Source organism: Procambarus clarkii, chromosome 45 (genome assembly GCF_040958095.1).
Source record: "Procambarus clarkii isolate CNS0578487 chromosome 45, FALCON_Pclarkii_2.0, whole genome shotgun sequence".
NCBI lineage: Eukaryota > Metazoa > Arthropoda > Malacostraca > Decapoda > Cambaridae > Procambarus > Procambarus clarkii.
The window spans coordinates 8,875,342-8,887,453 of NC_091194.1; the positions used below are offsets into that span (position 1 = coordinate 8,875,342).

The window sequence follows — 12,112 nt, forward strand, 5'->3', positions numbered from 1 at the left end:
CTGCTGTGCAATGTTAAACAGTTTGATATGCAGACGATGAGTCACAATAACGTGGCTGAAGTATGTTGACCAGACCACACACTAGAAGGTGAAGGGACGACGACGTTTCGGTCCGTCCTGGACCATTCTCAAGTCGATTGTGAGTTCACAATCGACTTGAGAATAGTCCAGGACGGACCGATACGTCGTCGTCCCTTCACCTTCTAGTGTGTGGTCTGGTCAACAACAGTTTGATACCTTACCTTACCTAACCTAACCAGGCTGCACCCAGGCACAGTCAGAGCAGGTTCTTGCTGTAAAACGTCTGTAATAAGCCCTTTACTAATAATAATATTATTATCTAGACGTGTTTTTCTCGCTGCTGATTATTAGAGGTATACACAGACCAACATATATCAGGACACGACAAAAGTGGTGTGGCGAGTGCCGAGGCTTGGCTTGATTACATGTTGCAGCAATGACTGCAGGCAGGTGGTTGGGTGGTGGTGATGGTGGTAGTGTGGGGTAACGTTGGGTGGGGGTTGGTGGTGGTGGTAGTAGTGTAGGTAACGTTGGGTGGGGGTTGGTGGTGGTAGTAGGGTCAGGGTTGGCTGGTGCCACTTACCTATCAGTGTCTACGAGAAAGTGAGGTCTAGCTCTTCATGCCCCACCTAATAGAATTATTGTACCTGTTAGAGTTATAATTTAACTATACTGACAAACTTTGTCGAATCTGGAAGTAAAGTTGTGGATGAAGGTGGCTTCCATAACTTCTTCCAGTACATTTCACTTGTTAACCACCCGTACAGCAAATAAGTATTTCCTTACATTTCTTCGACTCTTTTGTGTTTCCAGCTTCCACCTGTGTCCTCTCGTCCTATTTTATCTCACTTTAAGGTTGTCCGAGCCGACTTTGTTAACTACCATCAGTTACCATCAGCCTCGTCTCTGTGATTATGTTTTTTATCCTTCAGGTACCCCTTTATCCAGCTTAATCTAGGTATGATATGAGTAGCGTTGTGTGGGTGATTGAGCGAAGGCGGTAGTATAGGCAGCGTTGGGAGATAATTGTAGATATTGGCGATAGATGAACGAATGAGGTACAAAGGAAGATGGAGGAAGGGACGTAAACAAAGTTAATTGAGGTGATGGCAGTAGTAACAGTACTAGTGAAACTAGCCTCATGAAAGATTTCAAGCCCTTTATTTATTTATTTTTTTGTTATTATTTTCTACCACAGACGTGGCCACACATTTACAATGCTAACCAGCATATATACATTTTCTTCTGTCCTCCATGGATAGGGTTAGAGAAGTGTTAAACTTTAAAGCCCTTTATTGGAAGGGGCGGAGTTACCGCTGGAGCTACCAGCTGTGCCCCAAGAATTCCGCGCGTTCCCCAAAATAGCTGAGACTCAACTAAAAACGAGAACACCTGACAAGTGCCGTGGACCTTACCCCGAGCTGACAACACTGGTTATTTCCAGAGTCTTTGTTCACAAATGACCGGAGATGGTTCCTCTGAACAGGGAACGTTTGTTGCAAGACGACTGGGCCACACCTCAATTGTAGGAAAATTGCTTGAATCTTTAATTAAGGTCAATTGTAGGAAAACTGCTCGAGTTTTTAAATCACAAAAGTCATTCGTTTACATCTTTAAAAACATATACTAATAGAAGATTCACAAACTGCTTTTACTAAGAACCGCTTGTAGTATTAATAGACGTATACTTTTCTCCCAGTACATTTCAAGCTGTCGATAAGTGCTGCCTCGTATAGGCCAATAGGACCTGCCTCGTAGGGGCCAATAGGTCTTCTGTTGTTCCCTTTACTGTCAGGTTTTCAGACGACTGGGTCACATAGAGGCCTTCGCAGTATTCTGTCTTGGTCTCGACTGGTCGTTTTGCCTAATGATCAGCACAAAACATAACACTGATCTCAACTAAGGCAAAATAAACCACAATGATAAATTTATGTCAGTTCAAAAACGCCCAAGGTATGATACACGACCAAGGACCACAACGTCCTACACGTCACACGACCAAGGACCACAACGTCCTACACGTCACACGACCAAGGACCACAACGTCCTACACGTCACACGACCAAGGACCACAACGTCCTACACGTCACACGACCAAGGACCACAACGTCCTACACGTCACACGACCAAGGACCACAACGTCCTACACGTCACACGACCAAGGACCACAACCTCCTACACGTCACACGACCAAGGACCACAACGTCCTACACGTCACACGACCAAGGACCACAACGTCCTACACGTCACACGGTCCACGTACCCACAGCTCAGTGACTCACCATTACGATGCAGGCGATGAGTCACAACGTGGCTAATGTTGACCAGACCACACATTAGAAGGTGAAGGGACGACGACGTTTCGGTCCGTCCTGGACCATTCTCAAGTCGATCGTGACACAATCGACTTGAGAATGGTCCAGGACGGACCGAAACGTCGTCGTCCCTTCACCTTCTAGTGTGTGGTCTGGTCATCATCATTACGAACATGCAGCAACCTCTGACATGACGCTATACCATTCATCACTCACAAATGACATGTGAAATTGTGCAGAGTTCACAACCCTCCTCCCTTTCTCTTACTGTATCTTCTAATCCCTTTCAGTCCTCCTCCCTATCTAGCTTCCTCTATGCCTGGGGAGCTATTTCGGATGGGTTCGAGCCCTGGTAAGAGTGTTAGTCTAGATTAACTATCCATCCAGCAGTAGTTGGGAGACCTGGTTGTAAATCGATTGACATGTCATGTTCCATGGAAAATAGTGCAGTAAGGCTTATAAAGATAAGCAATGATTGAGGGAAATTTATAAACTTCCTAACAAGGGTAGTTGGCTCCTGAAGGCCTACCAATATGTGGATACCTAATGATAATTTAAGGGTCAATGAATTCAGACTAGTCGCTTGTCTGAGCGGTTGTCTGGCGGGCCTGGAGGCCTAATCTACCCACGTAACCAACCGGTAACAAGCGGTTCCTTCCCCCTGACTGTCTGGACAAGAAAAATCATAAGCTCTCACACGTGTCAAACTTATTAGCCTAAAGTATTTCACAACGATTTCGAGCCCGATGTTTTCGATCGTGTATTTCCAAATGGAAAGCTGTATTACTTCAAATTTTATAATTATATGTTTTTATCTTTATTACTAGGTGGATACGCAAGTTGATTTTAGTGTATCTTAGATATGTTCATCCTGTCATTTTATTTATATCTAAATTCATGCGTAGTATAATTGTACGAGATCTTTTATCAGGTTCTAAATTAATTATTTTTAACCGAAATATGATTAATAGCGACACTAGTTTTTATAATTATCATTGTTACTATTACAACTATTAGAGCAATAAGGAACCATTATCACTACTGGTAAAGCCATTACTATTGCTAGTGCCGCTACTACTGTAGGCTTACTCTATTGCCAGTACTATTACTACTATTGCCTTCACTATCATTATAAATTAGGTTTTACCAACCTACCCACACAGTGGACCCAAGATGGCTTACCCATAGGAGACGTTGACTGGGTATTTAGGCAGGCATGGCACCTACTGCCCCCAAGGTAAGCCTCATCAACCGGACTGTGATTCATATTTCAGATTGCGAGCAGCGACATCTAACAGCCTAACTGACCAGACTACCAACCAGAAGACCTGATTAATAGACCAGGCTGCGGGGATACTGCAACCCGTTCTCGCACTTTCGTACAGTCAATATTGAATTTTGCATACTGATCCCCGGAAGTAACAAGGTAGGTAACCCACGCAGACGGTGTCAAGGAAAGCCTGGTCATCTCACCACCAAACGTGTCGTCCTACCAGCGATTGCTGTCTGTGATAACTTATCGCGACTTTAGTTCTTCTGGTACGCCACCCAAGGCCCTAAGATCGTCAATCATATCATCTCTTTGTCTCGCAGCAGTGGCTGCTATTTCACACAATCTCCTTGCAGATTGAGCTGCACCCCAAGCAAGCGCACGATACTCATCCACTGCAGCCTACCCAAACACACGATATAGACATATACGATATAGACACAGTGTGTGTGAGTATAGATACTCACACACACATATGATATATACTATCCAAACACGATACACATATATTACGCATAAATTTATGAAACATATGTACGCAAAGGCCCAATATCACAAGGTTTTCAAGAATATTTTTCACCACTGAGTAAGGCTTAAGGTTAATTAATTATTTAAGTCTGGTGCATTCAGTTTGGTAGAGAAAGTTAAACAATGGCTGAGGGAAAGCTATAAACCTGTTAACAAGGGTAGTTGGCTCTCGAAGGCCTACCAATATATGGATACATAATTAAACGGTCAATGAATTCAGACGTCTAGCCACTTGTCTGGCCTGCTGTCTGGCGGGCCTGGAGGCCTAATCTACACACGTAACAAACCGGTAACGAGCGGTTGGTTCCCGCAACTGATAGTATTAATCGCTTACAAGAACTAGCTCCGCTGAGGCTTCCAGATCCTAAAGACGCATCATTTAAGCCTGCAATTATACAGACTTTTTCGAATTTATATGTGGTAAATGAGTGTAATCTTCTCATGGTCACTACGACAGCATAGACAAACACGCTTAAAGGATTAGCTCGCTTGAATGAAAACTTATATACATATTCAACACTGTGTAAACAAACTTATCTTAATGGAATCATACAATGACTACCATATTTTATGAATAAACTTTAATATAAATAAAACCTAACTTCCAATAAATAATTTATAATCAATTACTCTTCAACTTCATATTTAGTATTTAATATTGGAAGTCTACAAAACAAAATTATAAACCTATTATTATTCAAATTAAATCAATCCAAAGCAAGATCGTGATAAGGCACTTCACTTAGCTCTAACATGAGCTACAGAACATCTACAGCGACCAGTATAATATGCCCCACATACACGAATAACACCACCACGTTTGCTCACAGTGGCACACTTAGATAATTACAATGATTTTGGGTACAAGTGTATCCACGCGCTCCCAGCCTATTCAACTCCCCCCACCCCACCCCCACTCCGTCTCCCCAAAACAGTACACTAAACATATCCAATAGTGCATACTTTTGGACAAATTGAAGATTTTTTATACATATTCATGGACGTATTGAGAGAGACACACGGTACACAGTCCTGAACACGGTACAAACATCCAGGGATTATAATCAAATACAATAACAATATAATCCTCGAAAACAGCAAAATCGGCATAGAAAAGTAGTCACAATATCTAGCTATTTAATTAACACAAAATTACAAATTCGCTATTCAAAATTTCTAGCATGAGCTCCGTAGACCACATGAAACACCACTACTACGGGATACCACGACGCTATCCTGGTGCATGAAACACCACTACCACAGGATACCACGACGGTATCCTAGTGCATGAATCACCACAGGTGACCACATGAATGACATCCATGCGGGATACCGCATACCGAATGGGATATCCATACGGGGTGGTGCATGAAACACCACCATATCCAAGATTGACTGTACCCACAAGCAACAAAAACACAAATACAATAGTATACAATACACTATCCTGTAATACACAAGATACAGCTCTGCCAAACAACTCGATACAAAATAAAGTTAGAAATGACAATTACTTATCATGTAATCAGACAATAAACAAGACACTTCAACATGTGTTTACCTAACATGCACCACAGCTGTCAAGACGGACGCCGATAACCTGTTATTCATTCTCGATAATCGTGACCTGACCTGACCCGGTGTGATCCAACCGGACATGACCCGGTGTGATCCAACCTGACATGACCCGGTGTGATCCAACCTGACATGACCCGGTGTGATCCAACCTGACATGACCCGGTGTGATCCAACCTGACATGACCCGGTGTGATCCAACCTGACATGACCCGGTGTGATCCAACCTGACATGACCCGGTGTGATCCAACCTGACATGACCCGGTGTGATCCAACCTGACATGACCCGGTGTGATCCAACCTGACATGACCCGGTGTGATCCAACCTGACATGACCCGGTGTGATCCAACCTGACATGACCCGGTGTGATCTAACCTGACATGACCCGGTGTGATCCAACCTGACATGACCCGGTGTGATCCAACCTGACATGACCCGGTGTGATCCAACCTGACATGACCCGGTGTGATCTAACCTGACATGACCCGGTGTGATCTAACCTGACATGACCCGGTGTGATCCAACCTGACAGAGTTCATTTCGTACACACTATATGGAGTATCTTGTAACCGTTTCTGGACCGTAGAGGCAAGCTGTACAATATCCTACATACACTTTTAATGTATAACGCAGGCTGTACTATTTGAAAGTGTGTACAAGAACAGTTTGGCGACTGAAAATGACCTGTGCCCATGGCTGCTATTTTGAAAAATCACATAACTGGTCGAATAGTTTGTTTTTAAATATTTCGAGTACAGCCTGGAACACTTATCTGGAATTCTAGGTAGGTCTTCAAGTGCACCCACCATAATTGCTTCCTTAGGAGAGCTCTCTATCGAGAAAAAGTTAGTTTTCCTTCAACTGGAGCAGTGACCTGACTCTGGCAGCCTCGTTCCAGGTCATGTTCAAGTCTGCGGGATCCACAACTCTCCAAATATTGACAAGACAACACAGGAGGGATGATTTGTAAACAAACCCGTTTAAGGTTTGTTTATCACGGTAACCCACCCACAGGTATGACCTAACTTGACATTGTCAGACCTTCACCGGTTTATACTCACTAAACACAATTTTAAACTGATAAATAACCATTGCTGTGTCTGGGAATATGGAATACGTGCACTTGAAAATTTAAACCATGAGCCGGTGTGATCCGACCATGGACTAGTAACTCTGACCATGAACTATGACCTGACTTACCGTGGGAAAGACGTCTTCAGTTCCTTCTATCACTGCGATGACCCAGGGCTTCAGGGGAGACATCTAATTCTCCCTCAGTAAGTCCAATTCAAATCCTCAAGAAGACACACGAACACTCACTGCCCCAATCGTCGCCAATCAAAACAACCACAGATCGAACAATCACTATACGTGGGTTAGGCCACTGGACGTGTCAGTGTAGGTGGATAGTCATAGTGAGGTTATATAGTGTGAGGAGCGAACGACACGACACCGCGGAGGTCGAGCGAGCACTGGTAGTCGACCCACTCCACGGCTGGTTATAAAGCCCCAACACTCTCCACAGCTGCCCACCGCTACCACCCGTCCTGTTTAAACTACTATATAACTTTCCACTCACCTGCCTCACACACTTTATCGTTATCATATGACCTTACACGGTTCACTATTGTGCTATGTGCAATATACATTTGCTTGTAAATGCCAACAGAGAAGATCTTATACCGAAAACTCAATTCTTCTATTGGGATTGATGCCTGGCTTTGGCTTCATTGTGGTCCTATTTATATGTGACTTCAGGTTTGACCTGAAACAAACTATACATCCACCTCCCGGCAATAACGAATGGATTACAGAGAACATACGAGGAGGGCGATGCACTGTGAGAAGAGACGCATATATACGGAATAAGATGTTCTAGGGAGCGGAATATCCCCGCGAGGCGTCTAAGATTGCATCATCCACTTCACCATCCACACTATTGTACCTCGAGATGTTATCCGTCGCTGTACCCAGATTACATGTACTCTTTATTATTATTATTATTATTATTATTATTATTATTATTATTAGCGTGTGAACTGCTTTTTGTCACGTGATAGAATATTTTGTTTCGTCTTTGAAGCTATACATGGGTATTAAAGCTATATTACACACATATATATATATATATATATATATATATATATATATATATATATATATATATGTGTGTGTGTGTGTGTCTGAAAACTCACGAGTTTTCAGACGCATATAGTCCTGGGGACCATTCAGGCTTGTTCGCATATATATATATATATATATATATATATATATATATATATATATATATATATATATATATATATATATATATATAGGCTATTTTATAATTTTTAGATCCGTCAAGGATATATAGGCGTCTCCATATAGCTGTCAATATGTATAACAATTCAGTACTGCTGATCTAAAAGGAAAATTTCTGCTTCATAGATAAACGCAGTTATAACCGATTGCAAACTTTGTATAAGTCTTTTTAAATCATTCTTTACATACGTAATTATATATTAATGATATACTATATCACGGCGAATTCTGGTATAACAAAACTAGTTCTAATATATCTTATTTACAAACGTATGTAATCATTAAGTTGTTGTTTAGTCAGAATTTATTTGATTTTTGTATTGAGGCAGGTATTTTCTCCCCTGATTCCATGTATGACTATCCGGTGAGATGGGACTATTAGATGAACTTATAGCTAGTTTTTTTTTTCGTCTACAGTGTGTAATCTTTCATATATAGAAAAGGGTAGCAAAGAAAAAGAATTATTTATATGATGGAAGGGTGGGAGGAAATTGTATTATTGTGGTTATTTAAAATAATAATAATTATTATTATTAACCTAAAGTAATTTTAGAAAAATACGAGTAAGTAATTATCAAAAGAAGGCGCCAAGCCGGGGAGACTATGCAGCCGTCAACAGATGGCAGAACCATCGCCTGTCGTTGACGAACCCATTTTCTATGACCGGGTTTGTTTATAAACAAATTTAAAAGACTCAGTAGCAACAACCATTACTGTTTAAAAGCAAATAATTGTTTTGTCAATTCAAAATGTAAGGAAACATGCGTATCAAAGAAACTTAAAGTGAAATTAAATAAATGGGAAATATTTAATAAAATTATTTAAAAAAGGTCAGGTGATTTTTTTTTTAATTACGAAAATACCTAAATTCACGGAGAGCTTTCTCATCGAGCGCCTCAATGTAGCGATCCAGAGGGGGAATGCCCTCTGGATCCTCGATTCCTGCCCGACGTCGGAGGAGTTTAAAGAAATCTACAGCCTCTTGGAAATAAACTTCCCATTATTTCCTTTTAATGTCCACATTTTGTAACCAATCAGCTATGTAATTGTGTATCCTTGTATAATAAAGGGTACAACATAAATATTACAAAAGGGGTGGAAGGAAAAGCGAATACTCATACGTATTTAGAGTCAAATGGTGAGTTTTTCTCTGAATACTTTTTACTTCCTTCTCCAAGGCTATGGGTCCCTACAATTACACCAGAGGTGGTACCCCTGTGTAGCCTTAATGCACATTATATCTTGGAGATGTCGATTATGACTTCACACTACTGAAAATGACCATCATGACTTCATACTATTTCTTAAAATGGGAAATATGACATGACTAAGAGGTAATGCTGTTAGGAATTAAGTGTACAGCATGTCAACCATGATCAGTCAGATGTGAGGTGCACAGCATGTCAATCATGATCAGTCAGATGTGAGGTGCACAGCATGTCAATCATGATCAGTCAGATGTGAGGTGCACAGCATGTCGATCATGATCAGTCAGATGTGAGGTGCACAGCATGTCGACCATGAGCAGTCACTTGTGAGGTGCACAGCATGTCGACCATGAGCAGTCACTTATGAAGTGCACAGCATGTCGACCATGAGCAGTCACTTATGAGGTGCACAGCATGTCGACAGTGATGAGTCAGATGTTGTGAAGGTGAGCAGCATGCCAATGATGAGGCAGTCACATGAGGCCATAATGAAGATGGACCAAATTATTGCAAGGAATGTATAAACCGCCACGCTCCATATAAGGGGTATCACCTTCCTGTACTAATCTCAAGGTTTCTTGCAACAGCATGCTAATTCCCTGCCTTGGGTAGCGACAAGGTCCAGTATACTGGGATAGTGCAGCGGTTCACGGGGGACTGTGCAACGGTTCACGGGGACTGTGCAGCGGTTCACGGGGGACTGTGCAACGGTTCACGGGGGACTGTGCAACGGTTCACGGGAACTGTGCAGAGGGACACGGGGAATGCAATGATATCAAGCGAATGTGAAATGATACCTAAGGAATGCGCAATGGTGCAGGTAATGTGCAACATTATATTGGGACTGTACAGTGGTTTCAGGGGGGCCGGTGCAACCATACATGGGACTGCACTCAATAATGTGCATGTTAAAAAAAATCAAATTCAAAATTCAAATATTTATTCAGGTAAAGTACATACATACAAGGTGTGAAACAAACATTGATGAATTTTTTCACCTGGACCCTGTCCTCCCCAGTGTACGTGAGTACAAACGCCTAGTAACTGTCGAGAAAGACCTGCTGCGCGTTGTAGCACATCTCTCAGACATGTGACTGATAAAGCCTACTCATTCATATGCAGGCAATCGACTTGAGAATGGTCCAGGACGGACCGAAACGTCGTCGTCCCTTCACTTTCTAGTGTGTGGTTTGGTCAACCTACTCATTCATCCTTTTTTCCCCTTAACATGGGAATACAGGAAGCTGCAGACAGCCTATTGGCCCATACGAGGCTACGCCTGTTTATTTCAACTTAACTCGTTCGTATACATGTATAACCTACGCTTGATAACAATGAAGTGTTCCCACGACTGTTATTATATGTTACTCGGTAATTTGTTCCACAAATCAACAACAGTGGCCCCGTTTCACTGCATTAATAATTCCGTTCATGAACAGATGTAGCCTGAGGGACACTAACAATAAATATAGTTCTCTAATGCAATAATTAAATTAGGTTGTGTAGATCTACAGAACAGCTCCAATTTATTAATGAAAGTGCATGTCTGCACGAGGCTAGTGTCATTGTAACAGCTCCATTAATTGGTTTAATTCAGCTTGACATTTCCATTCGCAGTTGTGCTAACAACAACTGGCACAACTCACGAGCACCGTCGCGTAATAGTATATGTTAAGTGACACTGTGAAGCAACAGTACCGTGAATGATGATGGACAGCTAAGACATCTGGGGTCGTTAAAGATGGTGGGATAGGTGATTGAAATATGTGTTCAATTCCACACATTGCTGCAAAGATTTAATCACAGAGTTATCACGTTATTGTGTTTGTTTTGTATATGCTGGTATGATAGGAAATGATTGTGGCCCTCCTGGAGAATGAGGATAGGAAGTAAGGTTTACTGAAACCTTATAGATATACATGGTTTCACATTTTCTCTACAAATAACATCAGAGGGACGTCGATTTATGTTAGGAACTGATCCATACAAGTAGAGTTAGTAGAACCACCGACAAAATTACATGGTATAGAGTTAAATTATCATTGAAGTCATGGGAATTCATTGTTGTTAATTTGTATGTATCACAGGGAACTGTACTTCGACGCTCATTATTTACCAGTTTATACTATCCTTCGGTCAACAGGTTCAGAGTGTGGCAACCAGATCCCTGGGGCGCGTCATGAATGCTGAGGCTATGGCCATATTGCTAAGCACTTGATTGTTGCCGCCAGAAGCGGCTAGTTTATTGTGCACCCCATACTCATCATGTGAGCTGTAGTGCTAAGAAAAAAGGATTACAGAGGGCACAAAAGGTCTTTATCAGACCTTAACGGATATTATTACATTAACAATTACATCTATCCTGCACACATAAATATACTGTCAGCTCGTCACAGAGAACCCATTTCAATAGCTATGTATTTACAGTTAATCATTATACATTAATGCTGTTGGAACTCGCCCAAGTGTGGACCGAACTCGTGCACTGAAGGACTTGAATACAAGAGTCAAGATCAACGAAAGCAGGGGAAAAAAATAGCAATAGGGGAACTGACTGGAACTGTTCTTCCATCTAAGTGCGTCAGATGTTATAAAGAAGAGATAACCACTTGGCACCAAAACTGTGTCAAACGACCAGCACAAGGAGGCAAGTGCCCCAATAAACACACTCTGAGGCAGGCTTCAGTAATGGCGACCCCTCCCATAATATGATGACAGTATCAGCATTTTATGTATTTATATATACAAGAGTTCTTACATTCTTGCACAGCCACTAGCACGCATAGCGTTTCGGGCAAGTCCTTAATCCTAATTTTCACACACACACATCCCCAGGAAGCAGCCCGTAGCAGCTGTCTAATTCCTAGGTATCTATTTACTACTAGGTAA

General features: G+C 41.8%; 1 protein-coding gene across 3 annotated transcripts in view; it reads right to left on the reverse strand.

Annotated features, from left to right (window-relative positions):
* Sesn (Sestrin) overlaps positions 1-7,299 on the reverse strand; it is an 86,783-nt gene extending 79,484 nt beyond the window's left edge. For all 3 annotated transcript variants that reach the window (XR_011222105.1, XM_045761718.2, XM_045761719.2), the window contains exon 1: positions 6,912-7,299. Coding sequence is in view for 1 of the 3 variants with exons in the window: in XM_045761718.2 (XP_045617674.1) it covers positions 6,912-6,974 (63 nt within the window). In the remaining 2 variants the exon portion in view is untranslated. The remainder of the gene's footprint in view (positions 1-6,911) is intronic.
* Between the last annotated feature and the right edge of the window lie 4,813 nt (positions 7,300-12,112).